The sequence below is a fragment of the Lampetra planeri genome, chromosome 82 (genome assembly GCF_965212315.1).
Source record: "Lampetra planeri chromosome 82, kcLamPlan1.2.h2, whole genome shotgun sequence".
Taxonomy (NCBI): Eukaryota; Metazoa; Chordata; class Hyperoartia; order Petromyzontiformes; family Petromyzontidae; genus Lampetra; species Lampetra planeri.
In genome coordinates this window covers 1,476,474-1,500,479 of record NC_136186.1, presented here as the reverse complement: position 1 = coordinate 1,500,479, position 24,006 = coordinate 1,476,474, and the positions used below count along the sequence as shown (strand labels likewise).

At 41.9% G+C, this 24,006-nt stretch overlaps 1 protein-coding gene across 1 annotated transcript; it reads left to right on the top strand.

Annotated features, from left to right (window-relative positions):
• Positions 1-666: 666 nt before the first annotated feature.
• On the top strand, positions 667-22,362 carry LOC144738382 (uncharacterized). Its single transcript, XM_078621421.1, has 3 exons — positions 667-705; positions 9,386-9,961; positions 22,306-22,362. The coding sequence occupies exons 1-3, from the start codon at positions 667-669 to the stop codon at positions 22,360-22,362; spliced, it is 672 nt and encodes a 223-aa protein (XP_078477547.1).
• Positions 22,363-24,006: the final 1,644 nt, after the last annotated feature.

Here is a 24,006-nt window from a genome sequence, read left to right as displayed (position 1 = left end):
CACGTGGTGCAGTGCTGGTTGTGCGCGGGACCGGAAACAGTTTTTTATGTAGTTTATACTTTAGTTTTCTACGTGGTTGTTTAGTAACTGCAGCTACATATCATTAACATTCCTTTCCTTTGTTAATGCTACTTCCTGCACCCCCCTTGGTGCTGCTGATCCTGCATAATGCATGGGCATAATATGACTTTGAAACCCCCCTGCCCACCTCCTACGCATTTCCCATGAATATGCTAAATTCCTCTTCATATGCACATTCCTTTGTTAAGGCTCTCTTCTTCTTCCACCTCCAACTCAGCTTATATATAAGCCCCTAGCTTGGCATTGTCTCATTCTTCACCTGAAGACGGCTGCTTGCGTTGTAGCCGAAACGTCGTGAGAATTATTTTATTTTATTATGTTTTATTTTTATTATTTTTTTACTTCCCTTCTACGTTACTTTACCGAAAGAACCAAGAAGATGAATCCCTGCAGTCACGAAAGCTTTAAATCGAAATTTAACCCTCACCCCCAGTTCGCATTTCCGTCCCTAGGTTCGCATATATATATACATATGACATCCATACATACGAGTATCATGGGATTATTATGTAGGAGGTCATAGAATGAATCTAACTCATTTGCCTTGCTTTCATCCCTCGACTGATATTCATCTTCGGTGGATGCATGAGCAACGACCACTCCTCGTCTCCCGTTGATTGGGAGGTGTGCCCACGGTAGCCTGGGGCTTAGAGCTTTCCACACCTTACGCCACGCTCCCACGCCCCCTTGATTCGTTTTTTTTCTCAGAAGAAGAGCCCCCTGTTGTTTGGAATTCCCCAGCCACAAGTAAAGTTCTGTAAAAACAATCTGCTACCTCATCGGCGGTGCCGGACGTTAACGCTGCAGTGGATGTGAGCAATGTCCTGGAGGGAATATTCTTAGGTTTTTTCGGTAAAGTCACGTAGGTAAAACATTAAAATTAATGAAAGTAAAATAAAAATAAAAATCACGACGTTTCGGAGGCAACACAAGTCTCCGTCATCAGGTGGGACCGTCACAGCCAGATTTGCTGCATCAAGTGAGGCAATGATTCAAGATGTAATCCCTTAAGAGCAAGTTGAGGGGGGAGGAGAGGGGGGGCGGAGCTCATCAGAATGTGGTAGCCAATGAATGGAACGTATCGGGAGGGAGGGGGGCGGGGCTCAAAAGAATGCACAACGTGGTACAGGTCGGCGGCTTGGACGTTGTGCATTCTGTAAACTAATATTAATATATCGGCCATAACTGTGAAATACCATCTAAAATATCACAATGTTGATCGTGGTATACTTAAGTTAAGAGGTGCATGTGTTGACGTGGTTTAATGAAAATATTTAAGGACCACTGTGTGTCTAGACAACGAAAGTGAATTGTTATATTTGATCAATTTAAATGGTTAGAATTGCTATGGATACCCATCTGGATGGTGTAGTTTGTAAGTGTTGTTTATCATTATAACCATTATTAGTCTATAGCAGAAAGTCTCGTGTGTTTTTACACTGCTGTGTATGTACAGTGCTTTGTGTACGTATGTGTTTTAATTTTCCACGTGTTTTCACGGTAATTGCATTGAATGTGGAGCAGTTACCTATCGGATTACTTGTTGATGTGGTGTGATGTGCAGTGGTTGTGAGGTGGTTCAATTCCTGATTTTACTCTCGTAGTTAAGTGGTCTTGTGGAGCCAAAGTTTGAGAAAGACTGTGATCATATCTTTGCTCAATATTAAAAAATATATATTTCATTTTCCTCATTGTTTAATAATTACTGCAGATGATCGGTTCCAGGATGTATACGTGGATTTCATGTTCGTTGTTCCTGTGTTTGATGGCTTTCACTTCTGGATGGATAGCTTCTATCGATAAGGACGTCAATGGGGAATGACAAATAGACGTTTACGTGTTTGATTTTGAGAAGATTTTTTAACTATTGAATTCCTGAAAGTAAAATAATTGTCTCGTTCCTTAACTGTTTGACCAAAAAAAGATTGATTAATATTTTGATACGAGTGTTAACATCAATATTCTTGCAGATTAATAAAGACCTGATTTGTTTTTAAAGATAACTGATCGTTCGTTATATCCTTCCTTAAAAAGAACATGGACGAGTAGACATGCACACACGAGTGTGCTTCCAAACACGACTGTATACATATATATATACAGCAGCGTGCATTCACACACTAGTTGTAATATACAGGGGTGTACATACAGACAAAGCAGTAGACGTACACACACGAATGCTTCTCTTGTTGTAGTGTTTCTACTGTTATGGTTTATCGTATACGTAAAGTTATCTAATAGTTTGTTAACTGTACAATGCTTATATCACACACATGTCCACACACACACGAGCCAAAGACAAGTGAACATACACAGCAATGCAAATGCACACAGCCTTACAAGCTATACCATTTAGATGAGTATTAAAAGTTGATGACAGTAATTGTGATCTTGATTTGAAGCTGTCGTGACTGCAGGAATCCATACCCTTGGTTCTTTCGGCAAAGTCACGTAGATAGAAAAATTATCAAATAAAACAAAAAATAATGAATCGCGGAAAATATAATCCAGCTGGATAATTTTAATAATATATCACAACGAAACCTCGTGATATATATGTTTTTGTTAAATTTTTTATGTTTCTACCTACGTGACTTTACCTAAAGAACCAAAGAGTATGGATCCCTCCAGTCATGAAAACTTCAAATCTAGATTGAGTGTAGTAAAGTAATCAGTTTTGTTTATTTGCTTCCATTTGTTTACTTCTGATACGGCACACTGGTTCGGATTATTCTTCCCATTTATGATATATCTCTAGAATCATTTGCATTATCTTCATTAACTTCCTTGCATTCAATTGTTTTTCTCGGAAGTAACGCTCCTCATATCTAGCAACATACCTAAACGGCCAAACCATACACAGCAAGGCATCGGTGTCTGTTTGTGGAGCCGGCCACGCCGGAGCGGTTATATGCGGGGTGTGAACACATGATTATACATACCTATACACGCACATGCACGCATGTACATATCCACATCAAAGAGTGTAAATAAACACACGAGTGGACATACACAGCAGTACATATCCATGGACATACACACAGTAGCAGACTCGGATAGCTGGGTTTTGTTATTATTTTCACAAGTTAAACTGACGATATGAATCTTAGATGCCCCACAACACTGAACGTTATGCGAATGACACAAACGCATGCGATTCTAATTCCACTCCAAACGCTTGGCCTCATGTTTAATGCGTGTTGTGAAGTTATTATTTTAGTTTATTTGCATGAAGTATGTTTAAAGATCATACTTCCATTTGTTTGTCTTTGCTACGGCACACTGGTTTGGATTATTCATCCCATTAATGAAATCTCTCTAGAATCATTTGCATTTTCTTCATAAACTTCCTTGCATTCAATTGTTATTCTTGAAAGTAATGCTCTCCATATCTAGCAACACACCTAAGCTCATGTAGACATTGTGCTTAAACCTAAATATTAATGTGCATTTCACTGCATTATTGCTGGCTTCTGTTTGAATACAGATGGGCATAATTATGTGCATGTTGTTTGTTTGCATATTTATAATGGTCTGTAAACTGCTATCAATTTATCGGACTTACCTCTGAAATACATCCATAATAGAGGTGTTTGGGTTAGATTGCATAAATATATAAATGTGTCGTTCAAACCCGCCACCACCCGACACATCCAACTAGTAAGGGTTGTCACCTAAACAAAACATGCCAATTCGTCACTAGTACAGCACACCGGTGTGTTGGAGAGCCAAGCCACAACCTTTACAATCTGAGTACGACGATTCGGCAGTAATTACAACTAGCTTGATCAGGCGACAGCCAGATTTGTGAAGTCTTACTGTTTCGTTCCTTATATTGAAGCGAAAATGTGTTGACCACGCAGCTGCGCTCTTGCACAATGTGGGGGGGGGGGGGTTACTGTAGCAATGTACATTAAGCGTGTGCATTATGTGAACCCTTTGGACTTGTTCTTCCTGTCTATTGTGTTTATTACTTCAGGACGAATGGCTTCAATCGATAAGGACGTCAATTGGGAATGATTTATCGATGTTTACGTGTTTTATTTGAGAAGATTTTATAACTGTTGAATTCCTGAAAGTGAAATGATTTTCCAAGTTTCTAAACCGTTTGACCAAGCGAATTGATGAAAAAATGTAATGCGAGTTTTAATGTCAATATTCTTGCAAATCAATAAAGACCTGATTGGTTTTTTAAAAAACACAGACGAGTAGACATGCACACGCGAGTGTGCATCCAAACACTGCTGCATTTATAAATCGGAGTGCATGCCGACAAAGGGCAGCGGACTTCAATAGAGCGCAGCTGCGTGGTCAACATATCAATGCTTCTATATAAGGAACGAAACAGTGAGACTTCCCAAATCTGACTGTCGACTGATGAAGCTAGTTTTAATTACAGGAGAAACGTCGTACTCAGATTGTAAATGTTGTGGCTTGGCTCTCCAACACACCGGTGTGCTGTACTAGTGACAAATATGCATGTTCTGTTTACGTGACAACCCTTACTATTTAGCTTTGTCAGGTGGTGGCGGGTTTCAACGACACATTTGTATATTTAAGCGATCTAACCCAAAAAACCTTTAATATGGACATTATAATAAACCACTTACAAGCTAAACCATTCAGATGATTATTCAAAGTTCATGGCAGAGTTTTTAATATAAAACACTCGTTTTCTAGAAGCACCCCGCTCAACACGATTGTCATTAAATATATTTATAAAACAAAGTCAGTACAGTATAAACTTGCACATTTTATTCCAAATCAAGCTTGAGATCACCAATTTTTATATTTCAGACCGTATGTCGCTTTATAATCCTCTAAACTTGCAGCAGTTTAGAAGACATTGGGGAGTGAATATTTTCAAATTAACACGAAGCACGGAATTATGCATGGAGATGCACTTCCTTATTCAAACGGAAGTGTACAATTATGCAGTGAGATGTACATACGTATTATGTTGCTAGATATGCGAATTGTTAATGTAAAAATTAACAATTGAATGCAAAGTCCATGATAGGCCAAGTCGAGAACAAAGGATTTGGATGCTAGAGCGAAGTTATAAGGGGCTTAAAATCAGACCTCAAGGTCATTTCGAGAGGGATTTTGCTGAGGATAGACGCTCGACTCCTAGCTCTGCAGATCACCCTTCTTCCACGAGACCCAGCCTGGCGAGAACGATTGCTTGGCGACTGGTTGGCGACTTCGCTTCGGGAGAGTTCGTGGCGATCTCTTCAGACGGGTTACAGGGACATCGATACGCGGTGCATCAACAAGTAAGTGTCTTTGTTAGTGGATAAACTGGTAATCGCGTGTGTAGTCCGACTTACGAGACGTTACTGTGTCTCGGTTAGACGTTGGTAAGAGTTTGCTTCTTGGCGATTTGAGCCAGACATCCACGCAGCTTAAAGGGTGCATTTTACTCTAAAAAACACCCGCAACTGTCACTGAAGAATCAGTCACATGGAGCAGATAACCTTTACACAGCGCCACACACACACGGGTGAGAAGCCATTCAATTGCTCTGTTTGTGTGAAGGCATTTTCACTGAAACAAAATCTTCACACTCATCAGAACACACACACGGGCGTGAAGCCATTCAATTGCTCTGTGTGTTTGAAGTCATTTGCACAGAAATCAACTCTTAACACTCACCAGAATACACACACGGGCATGAAGCCATTCAAGTGCTCTGTGTGTGGGAAGGCATTTGCACGGAAATCACATCTTCATCGTCACCAGAATACACACATGGGCGTGAAGCCGTTCAATTGCGCTGTGTGCGGGAAGGCATTTGCAAGGAAGTCAGATCTTCACACGGTCATCACCCCGAAACAAGCATGAGAAGATCCGCAATGATAGGGAAGTGAAATCAAAAGGTGAAAAACAAAATGCTGCATTGAGTCCTGAAAAAAATCCCTCTTTCGAACCATAGCATGGTGGAACCTGAGAGATGCGTGGATGTAGTGGATGTAATGAGTCCTGACGACAATTCCTCTTTAGACCCCATGCGGGTTGATAATGAGAAATGGCTGCTGGAGTTGCTGGATAATCAAAGTATTGAGTACTTCTGTTAAAGTCCTAGAATGTGCACGTTTGCGTCTCTGTTAGATCAATTTATTAGGTGCAATTGATTATATCAATGATTTCCAGCACTACTCCAATCTAGTGTAATTATTTTAACAAAACCGTTTGATTGCTCTGTGTGTTGGAAGCATTTTCACGATCAGCAACACTTCACAGGCATCATCAGTTCAGATGAATGTCTTCCTTTTAAGTTCCAGAAGTGTTCACTGATTTCAGAATGACAACAATTTTATACTTTGAACGAATGGCTTCAGTCGAAAAGGACGTCAAAGGGGAAATCGACGTTTACGTGTTTGATTTTAAGAATATCCTTTAACTGTTGAATTCCTATTGGGAAATAATTTGCCTAGTTCCTTTCCTGTTTGAGCATGCGTATTAATAAAGATTTCGATACGAGTATTAACGTCAACTTTCTTGCAGATTAATAAAGACCTGATTTGTTTTTAAAGATGACTGATCGTACGTTATTGCTACCATATCCTTCCTTTAAAAAAACACGGACGAGTAGACATACACACACGAGTGTGCATCCAAACACGACTGTATATACAGCGGTGTGCATTCACACACGCGTGTGCATGTGTTTGTACGAGTTTTAACGTTAATATACTTGCAGAACAATAAAGACCTGCTATGTTAAAGATGACTGATCGTCCCTTATTGCTACAATGTTCATAGCGAACACGTGTGGAGGCGAGTTTCAGGTGAAGCATCTCCATCACACAAGTTTACCCTTACCTGGCAGCATCGTGGCAGTCCGCTGGTCACACTCACTACGTCACACTCACGAACTGTAGGGGCGGGGCTCCAGAGGTGTGGACTCGAGTCATGTGACTTGGACTCGAGTCAGACTCGAGTCATGAATTTGATGACTTGCGACTCGACTTGGACTTGCATAACAATGACTTTGTCCCACCTCTGCGGGGCTCTGTCTGCTCAGTGGCGCTGTTTTCATTCATTTAGCACCACGAGCGGGGAGTCTCATCCCTGTAGTTCCCTGTTGAGGTGGCGCATTCCTACCACGTTGTCCCTATATTAGTTGTACGACACAAAATAAAAATAATTTGTTTGTTCCAATACATAATCATACACGAGTACACATATACACCCCATGTACACACACCCACACACGAGTGGACATACACAGCGCTGTAGAAACATACACGAATGTGCATACACACTGCTTCATACATACACACACGGGTGCACATGCATACAAGTGCGCATACACACACGAGTGTACATAGACAGCAGTTCACGTACAAAGGGATTGCGTTCTACTACACGAACAAATGTGCGAACAAATGATTGTACATACCTATACACACACATTCACGCATGTACATATCCACATCAACGAGTGTAAATAAACACACGAGTGGACATACACAGAAGTACAGATCCATGTACACGACCCCCTGTTGTTTGGAATTACCCAGCCACGAGCAAAGTTCTGAAAAAAAGAATCCGCTACCTAATCCGCGGTGCCGGACGGTAACGCTGCAGTGGATGTGAGCAATGTCCTGGAGGGAAGGCTCGTAGCCACCACAGAGGCCCACGAGGTCTCTGGACGGGTGCGAGGCGCTGGTAACCTCTCCATATTCAATAAAATGACCATAAAAAACACGACCAAAATATAAACACATACACACGAGTTTAACATGTAGGATTTCGGGCCCAATATCATCCATAATAGAGGTTATTAGGTTAGATCGCGGAAGTATATAAATGCGTCTTTAAAATAAAACATTAAATAAATGCATGGCGACAAAGGGCAGCGTACTTCAGTAGAGATTACCGTTGGTAGGGCTATTTTAATAAACACAATAGACAGGAAGGACACGTTCAAAGGGCTCGCATAATGCACACGCTTAATGTACATTGGCTCAGTAATCCCACGCTCCCCCCCCCCCCCCCACATTGTGCAAGAGCGCAGCTGCGTGGTCAACACATCTATGCTTCTATGTAAGGAACGAAACAGTGAGACTTCCCAAATCTGGCTGTCGACTGATGAAGCTAGTTTTAATAACAGGCGAAACGTCGTACTCAGATTGTAAATATTGTGGATTGGCTCTCCAACACACCGGTGTGCTGTACTAGTGAAACATTTGCATGTTCTGTTTACGTGACAATCCTTAATAGTTGGCTTTGTCGGGTGGTGGCGGGTTTCTAACCCAAAAAACCTTTAATATGGACATGATAATAAACCACTCTTACAAGCTAAACCATTCAGATGATCATTCAAAGTTGATGGCAGAAATTATAATATAAAACACTCGTTTCTAGAAGCACCCCGCTCAACACGATTGTCTTTAAATATATTTATTAAACAAAGTCAGTACAGTATAAACTTGCACATCTTATTCCAAATCAAGCTCGAGATCACCAATTTTGATACTTCAGACTGTATGTTGCTTTATAATCCTCTAAACTTGCAGCAGTTTAGAGGACATTGGGGGGTGAATATTAGCAAATTACACGAAGCACGGAATTATGCATGGAGATGCATATACTTATTCAAACGGAGGTGTACAATTATGCAGTGAGATGTACATACATATTATGTTGCTGGATATGCGGATTGTTAACGTAAAACTTAACAATTGAAGTCCATGATAGGCTAAGTCGAAAACAAAGGATTTGGATGCGAGAGCGAAGATATAAGGGGCTTAAAATCAGACCTCAAGGTCATTTCGAGAGGGATTTTGCTGAGGATAGACGCTCGACTCCTCGCTCTGCAGATCACCCTTCTTCCACGAGACCCAGCCTGGCGAGCACGATTGCTTGGCGACTTGTTGGCGACTTCGCTTCGGGAGAGTTCGTGGCGATCTATTCAGACAGGTTACATGGACATCGATACGCTGTGCATCCACAAGTAAGTGTCTTTGTTAGTAGATAAACTGGTAATCGCGTGTGTAGTCCGACTTACTGTGTATCGGTTAGACGTTGGTAAGAGTTTGCTTCTTGGCGATTTAAGCCAGACATCCACGCACCTTAGAGGGTGCTTTAACTCTCAACAACACCCGCGACAGTTTCTCTGCTCTGAAGAATCAGTCACATGGAGCAGAAAAACTCTCCACAGCGCCACACAAACACTGGCAAGAAGCGGTTCAATTGCTCTCTTTGTGGGAAGGCATTTTCACTGAAACAAAATCTTCACACTCACCAGAACACACACACGGGCGAAAAGCCGTTCAATTGCTCTGTGTGTGGAAAGGCATTTGCAGATTCATCAACTCTTCGCAATCACAAGAAAACACACTCGGGTGAGAAGCCATTCAATTGCGCTGTGTGCTGGAAAGCATTTGCACAGAAATCAACTCTTCACACTCACCAGAACACACACACGGGCGAGAAGCCGTTCAATTGCTCTGTGTGTGGGAAGGCATTTGCAGATTCATCAACTCTTCGCAATCACCAGAAAACACACACGGGCGAGAAGCCGTTCAATTGCTCTGTGTGCGGGAAGGTATTTGCACAGAAATCAACTCTTCACACTCACCAGAAAACACACACAGGTGAGAAGCCATTCAAGTGCTCTCTTTGTGGGAAGGCATTCTCAATTAAACAAAATCTTCACACTCACCATAACACACACACGGGCGAAAAGCCATTCAATTGCTCTGTGTGTGGGAAGGCATTTGCAGATTCATCAAATCTTCGCAATCACCAGAAAACACACTCGGGTAAGAAGCCATTCAATTGCTCTGTGTGTGGGAAGGCATTTTCACGGAAATCAGATCTTCACAGTCACCAGAAAGCACACGCGGGCGTAAAACCGTTCAAGTGCTCTGTGTGTGGGAAGGCATTTTCACGGAAATAAAATCTTCATAGTCACCAGGAAATACTGTTATTAATTATGTCGTGGTGTTTTGTGATTTCCGTGTCTTGAGTGTTGAGGTTTGTTCTAGACTTCGTCACGTTAAGGTGGTGCTTTGTAGTCCTATCGGATTACTTGTTGATATGGTGTGATGTGCAGTGGTTGTGAGGTGGTTCAATTCCTGATTTTACTCTAGTGGTTAAGTGGTCTTGTTGAGCTGAAGTTGGAGAAAGTCTGTGACCACAACTTTGTTCAATATTTTGAAAATGTTCTTTAATTTTCATGATTGTGTAATAAATTAATTAACTTCAAATAATAAGTTTCAGAGTGTGTGTGGATTGCACGTTCGTTGTTCCTGTGTTTGATGGCTTGGACTTCTGGACGAATGGCTTCAGTGGAAAAGGACTTCAAAGGGGAAATCGACGTTTCCTTGTTTGATTTTAAGAATATCTTTTAACTGTTGAATTCCTATTGGGAAATAATTGGCCTAGTTCCTTTCCTGTTTGAGCCTGCGTATTTATAAAGATTTCGATACGAGTATTAACGTGAGTTTTTTTGCAGATTAATAAAGACCTGATTCGTTTTTTAAAGATGACTGATCGTACGTTATTGCTACCATATCCTTCCCTAAAAACACGGACGAGTAGACATACACACACGAGAGTGCATCCAAACACGACTGTATATACAGCGGTGTGCATTCACACACGAGTGTGCATGTGTTTGTACGAGTTTTAACGTTAATATACTTGCAGAACAATAAAGACCTGCTATGTTAAAGATGACTGATCGTCCCTTATTGCTACAATGTTCATAGCGAACACGTGTGGAGGCGAGTTTCAGGTGAAGCATCTCCGTCACACAAGTTTACCCTTACCTGGCAGCATCGTGGCAGTCCGCTGGTCACACTCACTACGTCACACTCGAGCTGTAGGGGCGGGGCTCTGTCTGCTCAGTGGCGCTGTTTTCATTCATTTAGCACCACGAGCGGGGAGTCTCATTCCTATCACATTGCCCCTAAATTCTTTGTACGACACAATATTTAAAAAAATGGTTTGTTCCAATACATAATCATACACGAGTACACATATACACCCCATGTCCACACACCCACACACGAGTGGACATACACAGCGCTGTCGAAACATTCACGAATGTGCATACACACTGCTTCATACATATGTAATGTAGTAACTCGGCGGGAGACGACTTCACGGGTAACACACTCTTTATTTTACCAAACTCGTTCACAGGTGACTAACACCTACTTTGTATCTCGGGTGACAAACACCCACTTAGTATCTCGGGTGACAAACACCCACTTAGCTACCCTGGCGACTAACGCCCACTGAGCTACTCGGGTGACCAACACCCACTTAGCTACTCGGCGACTAACGCCCACTGAGCTACTCGGGTGACCAACACCCACTTAGCTACTCGGCGACTAACGCCCACTGAGCTACTCGGGTGACCAACACCCACTTAGCTACTCGGCGACTAACGCCCCTGAGCTACTCGGGTGACCAACACCCACTTAGCTACCCTGGCGACTAACGCCACTGAGCTACTCGGGACACTCCCTGCCCGGGGTGTCCGTCTTGACTGTGGGTCCCCAGCCCGACCCACGTGGGCGTCGGACCCTGGGTCCCAGTCTCGCCTCCGAGCCACACAGGGCCCCGGTCCCCACAAGGACGGCGGGACTAGGGGTCTCGGGGCACTAGGTCTTCAGCTCCGTCTTCTGGTCTTCAACTGGGTAACTTCTCCCCGAGTGCTCTCGCGCGTCCCCCTTTATACCCCACCTGCGGACGTCGCTGCGAGCACCCATCCTATTCGACCAATCACTGGGCGCTGGCTACGATCCTGTTTTCCCACATCTCAGCGTGCCTCAGCACCCACGCCGCGCCGCCCCGTCATCTGTCACTCCCGGCGCGCGCGTCCACACCACGCCCACAACGCGTGCCCAACCCCGCACCTCGCGCCGCCCCGTGATCCATCACTGTCACAGTCGGCACACGTCAACACCACCACTACACATACACACACGGGTGCACATGCACACAAGTGCGCATACACACACGAGTGTACACATTGAAGTCATGGGCTTAGTTTATTTGCATGAAGTCTTGTTCAAGTTCATACTTCCATTTGCTTGCCATTGCTACGGCACACTGGTTCGGATTATTCTTCCCATTTATGAAATCTCGCTAGACTCATTTGCATTTTCTTCATTAACTTATTTGCATTCAATTGCTATTCACGGTACTAAAGCTCCTCATATCTAGCAACATACCTAAGCTCATGTGGCCATTGTGCTTAAGCCCAAGTAGGAATATGCTGAATCATCGTTCGCTTCAGTTTGAATAGTGATGGGCATCTCCTTGAATAAGTATGTGCATGTTTACACTATGAGATCTCTTTTACCAGTGGCAAAATATAATGGTAGGTTTTTACCCTTTTAACTGGTACAAAACTGACACCTTTATTAAAGGCATCATGTTTGCAATGACAAACATGATGCCTTGAATAAAGGTGTCAGTTTTGTACCAGTTAAAAGGGTAAAAACCTACCATTATATGTGCATGTTGTTAGTTTGCACGTTTACAATTGCCTGTAAACTGTGATCAATTTATCGGCTTTATCTGTGAAAATAAATATAAAATGTTGCAATGCTGATGGAGATATTCTAAGAGGTGCATGCTTTATAGCGCGGTGACTTGATTTTATGGATATTTTTAAGGACTCTTGTTGATGGTGCGTCTAAACAACGAAGGTTATTTGTTATATTCGATCAATTAAAATGGTTACAATTGCTCTGGATACCCATCTGGATGGTATAGTTTGTAAGTGTTGTTTATTATTATAACCATTATCAGTCTATAGCAGTGTGTATTTACACTGATGTGTATGTACAGTGATGTGTGTGTTTTTATTTACCACGTGTTCTCACGGTAAGTGCATTGAATGTGGAGGGGTTACCAGCCCCTCGCAACAGTCCAGAGACCTCGTGGGCCTCTGTGATGTCTATGAGCCTTCCCTCTCGGACATTGCTCACATTGACCACAGCGTTACCGATCTTTACCGCTGATGAGGTAGGGGGTTGTTTTTTACATAACTTTACTCGTGGGCAGCGGAATGCCAAACAACAGGAAGAGTGGCTCTTCTTCTGAACAAAATAATGAAGGAGCATGGGATCGTGGCGGTGAGCTGTAGGAAGCTGTATGCCCCACGCGTGGAATGGTGATTGTTCCTGCCTGCACTGAAGGTGAACATCAGTGTAGGAATGCAGGCAAGGCTGATTAGTCATATGCCTTTCATAATATCCCATATTAGAACCATACTGCTCGAATGAATACGAACTGCGGGCTGCGGGATTTGAATTGCATTATAATCACTCGTATCACATTGTGGTCGTTATTAGATTCACACAATCCACTGCTGGATCTGCCTCCTCAATGGATTCGAGAGTAGGATGGTGACAGCGCCGCAGCTGGCTGCAGTCCCGGATCGCTCTCACAATTTATCAACCGTAACTACACCTCGTACCTTACCCACTTCTTTACTCACCACCGCTCTTCTTACTTTCATCTTCCATCATATAATTTATTTTATTATTTTCATTATTACTTTGGCGTCGCCCGAGTTTTGGGTGGCGGCAGATCCCTGCACCCAACCCCGCCAGCCTCCGTGTTCACTGCACACGCCCCGCGGCGCTACAACAGCTGACAAATGCCGGCTGCTGCAGTGTCACACAACCCGCTTAAACTGCCGAATCGCACAGAAGATTGTATGATAATAAATAGTATAAACGTGTAATGTTTAATATAATGTATGAGGTAATATATAGTATCGTAATTGTATAGTGAATATACAGCAGTGTGGTATACAGTAGGGTGGGTAGAATAATACATAGTGTAATATTATAATGTATAGTCTAAGGTGGTGTATAGTAATACAGTATATATTTTAATGTTGGGTTTGTCTATGGCAGTATATAGTACGGGGTAGATTCGTGTGATGTAAGAGAAAAAAAGTGTAGCTGGAGGCATATTCTATTTTTTGCGACGTAAAATTGTAACGTATGAATTACTGTTAGTAGCTCAGCTTATTGGAGAGTAAATTTAGTATACTGATGATACTGATGTAGTTTATATTTTAGTTTTTTACGTGGTGGTTTAGTTACTGCAGCTTCATACTATTAACATTCCTTCCCTTTATTAATGCTAACCCTACTCCCTCCCTTTGATGCTGCTAATCCTGCATAATGCACGGGCATAATATGACTTTGAAACCCCTCGCCCACCTCCTACGCATTCCACAAGTAGTGACTAATCCCATATTTGCATTTCAACATAATACGTATGTACATCTCACTGCATAATTGTACACTTCCGTTTGAATAAGGATGTGCATCTCCATGCATAATTCCGTGCTTCGTGTTAATTTGCTATTATTGACCCCCCAATGTCCTCTAAACTGCTGCAAGTTTAGAGGATTATAAAGCGACATGCAGCCTGAAATATCAAAATTGGTGATCTCGAGCTTGATTTGGAATAAGATGTGTAAGTTTATACTGTACTGACTTTGTTTCATAAATATATTTAAGGACAATCGTGATGAACGGGGTGCTTCTAGAAACGAGTGTTTCATATTATAATTTCTGCCATGAACTTTGAATGATCCTCTGAATGGTTTATCTTGTAAGCGTGGTTTATTATCATGTCCATATTAAAGTTTTTTTGGGTTAGATCGCTTAAATATATAAATGTGTCGTTGAAACCCGCCACCACCCGACACAGCCAACTATTAAGGATTGTCACGTAAACAGAACATGCAAATGTTTCACTAGTACAGCACACCGGTGTGTTGGAGAGCCAAGCCACAACATTTACATTCTGAGTACGACTTTTCGCCTGTAATTAAAACTAGCTTCATCAGTCGACAATCAGATTTGGGAAGTCTCACTGTTTCCTTCCTTATATAGAAGCATAGATATGTTGACCACGCAGCTGCGCTCTTGAACAATGTGGGGGGGGGGGGGGGGTGGGGGAGCGTGTGATTACTGAGGCAATGTACATTAAGCGTGTGCATTATGCGAGCCCTTTGAACGTGTCTTTCCTGTCTATCGTATTTATTAAAATAGCCCTACCAACGGTAATTTCTACTGAAATACGCTTTCCTTTGTCGCCATGCATTTATTTAATGTTTTATTTTAAAGACGCATTTATATACTTCCGCGATCTAACCTAATAACCTCTATTATGGATAATATTGGTCCCGAAATCCTACGTGTTAAACTCGTGTGTATGTGTTTATATTTTGGTCGTGTTTTTTTAAGGTCATTTCATTGAATATGGAGAGGTTACCAGCGCCTCGCACCCGTCCAGAGACCTCGTGGGCCTCTGTGGTGGCTACGAGCCTTCCCTCCAGGACATTGCTCACATCCACCGCAGCGTTAACGTCCGGCACCGCCGATGAGGTAGCGGATTGTTTTTACAGAACTTTACTCGTGGCTGGGGAATGCCAAACAACAGGGGGATCTTCTTCTGAGAAAAAAACGAATCAAGGGGGCGTGGGAGAGGGGCGTAAGGTGTGGAAAGCTCTCAGCCCCAGGCTACCGTGGGGAGTGGTGGTTGCTCATGCATCCACCGAAGATGAATATCTGTCGAGGAATAAAAGCAAGGCAAATGAGTTAGATTCATTCTATGACCTCCTACATAATAATCCCATGATACTCATATGTATGGATGTCATATGTATATATATGCGAACCTAGGGACGGAAATGCGAACTGGGGGTGAGGGATTAGAATTGCACTATAATTATTAGAATCGCAATGTGGCAGCATTAGAATTTGCTGAATGTGCAATCTCAATGAATTTGAATAGCTATTTACAGTATTTAACCACACAATCCAAATCAAAACTCGATGAGCATATTTATTGTTTCAGTTGTTAGATCTAGTAATTTGTTATTCATCATCATCACGATCAATGGGCTAAGGGTGCATAGGTGTGAACTGCACATTTTGTACTACTGCGTTTAAGTATACCATAAACCACAACATAGGAAACACCACAACCAGATGAGCACTCGAGTGTGTACGTACACGTATGTGTGTGCATATGTATGTACAATCGTGCGTGTTCGCAGTGGAACGCAATCCTTGTGTGCATACACTGCTGTGTATGTACACTGCGTTGTATGTCTATGTACACCCTGTATATGCACACTCGTGTGTGTATGCACTCCGCTTTTTAAATGCAGCAGTGTTTGGATGCACACTCGCGTGTGTGATGCACACTCGCGTGTGCATCTCTACTCGTCCGTGTTTTTTAATGAAGGATATGGTAGCAATAACGTTTAAAAACAAATCAGGTCTGTATTGATTTGCAAGAATATTAACAGTCAAACTCGCATTAAATGTTTTTTATCAATTCGCTTGGTCAAACGGTTAACAAACTAGGAAATTTATATCACTTTCAGGAATGCAACAGTTATAAAATATTCTCAAATCAAACACGTAAATATCGATTAATCATCTTCTTGGTTCTTTCGGTAAAGTTACGTATAAGGGAAATAATACAAATAAAACATAATAAATTAATTCTCACGACGTTTCGGCCACAACGCACACAGCCGTCCTCAGGTGAAGACCAGGTCTGTCGGGGAGACAGCGTCTGAATGAAACACCACCACGCTTGGAGCGTATATTTAAGCTGGGTTGTAAGGGGAAGAGCGCCTTTACAAATTAATTTGCAAATCAAGAGGAATTTAGCATATGCAGATATGTGATTAGTACTACTTGTGAAATGCGTAGGAGGTGGGCGGGGGGTTTCAAAGTCATATTATGCCCGTGCATTTATGCAGGAATAGCAGCATCAAAGGGAGGGAATAGGGGTAGCATTAATAAAGGGAAGGAATGTTAATAGTATGTAGCTGCAGTAACTAAACAACCACGTAAAAAACTAAAGTATAAACTACATAGTATCATCAGTATACTAAATATACTCTCCAATAAGCTGAGCTACTAACAGTAAGTAATACATTACAATTCTCTGTCGCAAAAAATATAATATGCTTCCAGCTAAACTTTGTTCCCTTACATCACACGGGTCTACCCCGTTCTATATGCTGCCATCGACAAACCCAACATTAAATTACATACTGTTCAGATAATCGTCGCTGGTGTTGGCCGTGAGCATGAATTTAACGTGAGCGAGAATTGAGCTGTGCGCTAACCACTACACTACCTCTACACACGCGCGAGTGTGCATGCACAGCAATATTAACGTCAATATTTTTTTGCAGATTAATAAAAATCTGATTTTTTAAAGTTATCTGAGCGTCCGTTAACTGTACAATGCTTACAACAAACACGTACACACACGAGTCAAAGTCAAGTGTACTTACACAGCAGTGTAAATACACACACGCTTACAGGCAATACCATGTCGATTATCATTAAAAGTGTATGACAGCAATCGTAATAATTTGCGTGGATTAAATTAAACAAATCACCTTGATTGTTCTGTAGCGCTCATATCAACACAAGTACTTCAATATATTTATAAAACAAAGTCAGCACGGTATAAACTTGCACCTCAAAGTTCAAAATCACAATTTTAATACTTCAGTCTGCATTTCCCTGGTAACGCATTTGAACTGGCAGCATTTTGCAGCATATTGCAGGGTGAATATAGTAGCAAATGAATGCAAATTATGCGGTGAGATGAATATACGTATTCAGGCTTAAGCTCAATGGCAAGATTAGCGAAGCTCTGTTGCTAGATATGCAGATTGTAAATTCTAAAAACAAAAATTTAATTTAAAGATCATGAAATACAACGTCGAGAAATTCATATTTCATCAATGCAACATAATTCCAAACGACCCCACCATTTGTGTGCTGGTGTCATTGACCCAATTCGAATGATACCTGTGACTTACAGCTTTCCACACCTTACGCCACGCTCCCACGCCCCCTTCATTCGTTTTTTGTTTATCAGAAGGAGACACTCCCTGTTTTTTGCCATTCCCCTGCCACGAGTAAAGTTTTGCAAAAAAACCCCCTTCCTTCATTGACCGTGTCAGACGGTAACGCTGTGGTGGATATGAGCAATGTCCCGAAGGGAAGGCTCGTAGCCACCACAGCTGCCCACGAGGTATTTGGACGGGTGCGAGAGGCTGGTAACCCCTCAATATTCAATGGAATTACCGTAAAAACACGTCCAAAATATTAAACACGTGCAAAATATTGAACACAAACACACTGGTGTATATACACACCGAAGGTCGTATGTTACAGACTAAAAGGTGATGATTGTTCTTGTTGCATTACTTTATTAAAGACCACGCTTACAAGCTAAACCATTCAGATGATTATTTAAAGTTTATGACGTAAATTATAATATAACACACTTGTTTGCTAGAAGCACCATGTTCAACACGAGTGTCCTTAAATATGTTTATTAAACAGGTTCATCACAGTATAAACTTGCACCTCTTAGTCCAAATCAAACTCGACATCTTCATTTCTATATTTCGAACTGTATGTGGCTGTTAAATATTCTAAACCTGCAGCAGTTTACAGGACATAGCCGGGTGAATATTAGCAAATTCACAGGAAGCACTGAATTATGCATACAATTATGCAGTGAGATGCACATACATATTAAGGTTTAATAACAATGGCCAGATTAGCTAAGCTATGTTGTTTGATATGCAGTTTGTTAATGTACAAAAATAAATTTAATGCAGAAAACACACACGGACGAGAAGCCATTCAAGTGCTCTGTGTGTGGGAAGTCATTTTCACTGAAATCAACTCTTAACCGTCACCAGAAAACACACACGGGCGAGAAGCCGTTCAATTGCTCTGTGTGTGGGAAGTCATTTTCACGGAAATCAACTCTTAACAGTCACCAAAAAACACACACGGGCGAGAAGCCGTTCCATTGTTCTGTGTGTAGGAAGGCATTTTCACTGAAACAAAATCTTCATCGTCACCAGAAAACACACACGGGCGAGAAGCCATTCAATTGCGCTGTGTGCGGGAAGGCATTTGCAAGGAAGTCAGATCTTCACACGGTCATCACCCCGAAACAAGCATGAGAAGATCAGCAATGATAGGGAAGTGAAATCAAAAGGTGAAATACAGTGCTGCAATTAGTCCTGAAAAAAATGAATCTTTCGAACCTATGCAGGTGGATCCTGAGAGATGCGTTGATGTAGCGGATGTAATGAGTCCTGACGACAATTCTTATTTAGACCCCATGCGGGTTGATAATGAGAAATGGCTGCTGGAATGGCTGGATAATCAAAGTATTGAGTACTTCTGTTAAAGTCCTGGAATGTGCACGTTTGTGTCTCTGTTAGATCAATTTATAAGGTGAAATTGATTATATCAGTGATTTCCAGCACAACTCCAAGCTAATGTAATCAATTTAATAAAACCATTCGATTGCTCTGTGTGTTGGAAGCATTTTCACAGTCAGCAACACTTCACAGGAATCATCAAGCAAAGAGTAAAAATGTTGTCATGAGTCCTAAACGAAATTCCTCTTTCGAGCCCATGCAGTTGCAACCTGAGATATGGATTTATGTATTGGAGTGGCTGGAGAGTCATATTTCTGTCTCTTATATATTTTTTTCAGTGATTTCTAGGATTTCAAGCGAGAGTGATGTTGTTAATGCTCTACATTGTGTTCAGATAAAAGTGTTCCTGATAAGTTCCAGAAGTGTTCACTCATTTCAGGATGACAACAATTTTATACTTCGATAGATACATTGCTTCGTCTCGTAGTTGGATCATCGGCTCTGTTAAATGTGTGGTGTTTATGGTAGAAGTTGCCATGTGTTGTCATCTTCTCACAGCTACTGATCTGGGTGTGCCGTCTTCTTTAAAAATTTGCCCATTCCTGTTATTCATTTTGTCGTAGTGTTTGTGTTGAATTCCGTGTCTTGAGTGTTGAGGTTTATTCTAGACTTCGTCACGTTAAGGTGGTGCTTTGTCGTCCGATCGGATTACTTGTTGATGTGGTGTGATGCGCAGTGGTTGTGAGGTGGTTCAATTCCTGATTTTACTCTCGTGGTTAAGTGGTCTTGTTGAGCTAAAGTTGGAGAGAGTCAGTGATCACAACTTTGCTCAATATTTTAAACATGTTCATAAATTTTCATCATTGTGTAATAAATTAATTCACTTCAAATAATAGGTTTAAGAGTGTGCGTGAATTGCTCGTTCGTTGTTCCTGTGTTTGATGGCTTGGACTTCTGGACGAATAGCTTCAGTGGATGTCAAAGGGGAAATCGACGTTTACGTTCTTAATTTTAAGAATCTGTTTTAACTGTTTAATTCCAAATTGAGAAATAATTAGCCTAGTTCCTTTCCTGTTTGAGCATGCGTGTTAATAAAGATTTCTATACGAGTATTAACGTGAGTTTTCTTGCAGATTAATAAAGACCTGTTTTTAAAGATGACTGATTGTACGTTATTGCTACCATATCCTTCCTTAAAAGACGGACGAGTAGACATACACACACGAGTGTGCATCCAAACGCGACTGTATATACAGCGGTGTGCATTCACACACGAGTGTGCATGTGTTTCTACGAGTCTTAACGTTAATATACTTGCAGAACAATAAAGACCTGCTATGTTAAAAATGACTGATCGTCCCTTATTGCTACAATGTTCATAGCGAACACGTGTGGAGGCGAGTTTCAGGTGAAGCATCTCTATCACACAAGTTTACCCTTACCTGGCAGCATCGTGGCAGTCCGCTGGTCACACTCACTACGTCACACTCACGAGCTGTAGGGGCGGGGTTCTGTCTGCTCAGTGGCGCTGTTTTCATTCATTTAGCACCACGAGCGGGGAGTCTCATCCCTGTAGTTCCCTGTTGTGTTGGCGCATTCCTACCACATTGCCCCTAAATTCTTTATACGACAAAATATAAAAATAATTTGTTTGTTCCAATACATAATCATTCACGAGTACACATATACACCCTCATGTACACACGAGTATAGTATGTATTGGAACAGCGGTAGTGTAGCTAAACGCTAAACGCTACACTACCGCGCTTCATAATAAATACACACACGAGTGTACATATACAGCAGTGTACGTACAAAGGGATTGCGTTCGACTACACGAACAAATGTGCGAACAAATGATTGTACATACCTATATACACACGTTCACGCATGTACATATCCACATCAACGAGTGTAAATTAACACACGAGTGGACATACACAGAAGTACAGATCCATGTACATACAAACAGTAGTATACTTGGGTAGCGGGGTTTTGTGATTATTTTCACATGTTAAGCTGACGACAGGAATATTAGATGCCCCACAACACTGAAGTACGTCATGCTAATGACAGAAAAGCATGCGATTCTAATTCCTTCTCTGTTTCCACTCCAAACGCTTGGAATTATTAACAATATTAGGAATATTGGCCTCATATTTAATGAGTGTATTGAAGTCATGGGTTTAGTTTATTTGCATGAAGTCGTTTTCAATTTCATACTTCCATTTGCTTGCCATTGCTATGGCACAATGGTTCGGATTATTCTTCCCATTAATGAAATCTCGCTAGAATCATTTGCATTTTTTTCATGAACTTATTTGCATTCAATTGCTATTCACGGTACTAAAGCTCCTCATATCTAGCAACATACCTAAGCTCACCTAGTGTAGAAATGCAGGCAACGCTGATTAGTCATATGCCTTTCATAATATCCTGTATTTGAATTACACTAGGCTCGAATACATACATTTTGTATGTATCTATAATGGTACCAGATATGCGAGCTGCGGGATTTAAATTGCATTATAATCATTAGTATCACATTGTATTCGTATTAGAATGACACTATCCACTGCTGGATCTGCCCTCGCAATGGATTCGTATATACATATATACAGACTATGATTATTTTGACGTATTGATTCTTTAAATGTTGAATTCCTGAAATCTTCCAGCTGTAAGTAGCAGCTCGGCAGGACTGTGGGGTTAGAGCGGGGATATGCCAACTTTTGCAGGCTCAATTTATCGCCGCCACAAATATATTTTTTAATCGGCCAAAACTGAGTCATTTCAAGAGGGGTTGGTTTGTTTAGAATATTTTAGATCACCCACCCTGCGTCTCTCTGGGACCACCCGATTCGCACGCGATACACCGCAGGATGACCCCTTCATCCCGACATTCACACCTGAGCCTACGTGTTCCCGAACACTCGCACACCCTGAAGGCACTTGTAGCCTTGCGTGGCGTCTGCCACCCACTGTTGGGCCACATTCCCTAGAAAGCCGACTTCAAGGTGAAGCTCGACGCCGAGCGTCGTGGGCCACCGCCGGCCTGACACCGTCGTCGTCGTCAGGGGAGAGGAAGCGAGACGGCGCCTCCTGGCTCCTTTCCACCGTAGGGAGGTGTCAGAGGCAGCCTCATTGAGGCCCACGACCGGTTCACATAATCGTCGCTGATGTTGAGCAAGAATTTAACGTGAGCGAGAATTGAGCTGCGTGCTAACCACTACGCTACCACTACGCTACCACTACGCTACAACTATGCTACCACTACACTACCAGTACACTACAACTACACTGCGCATGTTCATACGCACAGCTGTGTAATAGGTTTTGTGATCATTTTCACTGGTTAAACAGAAGAACGCTGAATTATCTTCTTGGTTCTTTCGGTAAAGTCACGTAGAAGGGAAATAATAAAATAATAAAAATAAAACAAAATAAAATTATTCTCACGACGTTTTGGCCACAACGCAAGCAGCCAGCCTCAGGTGAAGAACAGGTCTGTCGGAAAGACAGCGTCTGAATGAACACCACCAGGTTTGGCAGCGTATATTTAAGCTGGGTTGGAGGGGGTAGAGCGCCTTGACAAATGAATTTTCATATCAAGAGGAATTTAGCATATTTATGGGAATGCGTAGGAGGTGGACGGGGGGTTTCAAAGTCATATTATGCCCGTGCATTATGCAGGATTAGCAGCATCAAAGGGAAGGAATGTTAATAGTATGGAGCGGCAGTAACTAAACCACCACGTAAAAAACTAAAATATAGAATATGCCTCCAGCTACACTTTTTTCTCTTACATCACACGAATCTACCCCGTACTATATACTGCCATAGACAAACCCAACATTAAAATATATACTGTATTACTATACACCACCTTAGACTATACATTATAATATTACAGTATGTATTATTCTACCCACCCTATACTGTATACCACACTGCTGTATATTCACTATACAATTACGATACTATATATTACCTTATACATTATATTAAACATTACACTTTTATACTATTTATTATCATACAATCTTCTGTGCGATTCGGCAGTTTAAGCGGGTTGTGTGACACTGCAGCAGCCGGCATTTGTCAGCTGTTGTAGCGCCGCGGGGCGCGTGCAGTGAACACGGAGGCTGGCGGGGTTGGGTGCAGGGATCTGCCGCCACCCAAAACTCGGGCGACGCCAAAGTAATAATGAAAATAATAAAATAAATTATATGATGGAAGATGAAAGTAAGAAGAGCGGTGGTGAGTAAAGAAGTGGGTAAGGTACGAGGTGTAGTTACGGTTGATAAATTGTGAGAGCGATCCGGGACTGCAGCCAGCTGCGGCGCTGTCGCCATCCTACTCTCGAATCCATTGAGGAGGCAGATCCAGCAGTGGATTGTGTGAATCTAATAACGACCACAATGTGATACGAGTGATTATAATGCAATTCAAATCCCGCAGCCCGCAGTTCGTATTCATTCGAGCAGTATGGTTCTAATATGGGATATTATGAAAGGCATATGACTAATCAGCCTTGCCTGCATTCCTACACTGATGTTCACCTTCAGTGCAGGCAGGAACAATCACCATTCCACGCGTGGGGCATACAGCTTCCTACAGCTCACCGCCACGATCCCATGCTCCTTCATTATTTTGTTCAGAAGAAGAGCCACTCTTCCTGTTGTTTGGCATTCCGCTGCCCA

Bases quoted from the DNA above. Each gene is read 5' to 3' on its own strand.
- LOC144738382 (XM_078621421.1), top strand. From the start codon at position 667: ATGAGCAACGACCACTCCTCGTCTCCCGTTGATTGGGAG. The intron at 706-9,385 runs GTGTGCCCACGG...GTGTGTGGAAAG, and splicing joins CGTCTCCCGTTGATTGGGAG to GCATTTGCAGATTCATCAAC. The intron at 9,962-22,305 runs GTGTGTGGGAAG...CACATTCCCTAG, and splicing joins TAAAACCGTTCAAGTGCTCT to AAAGCCGACTTCAAGGTGAA.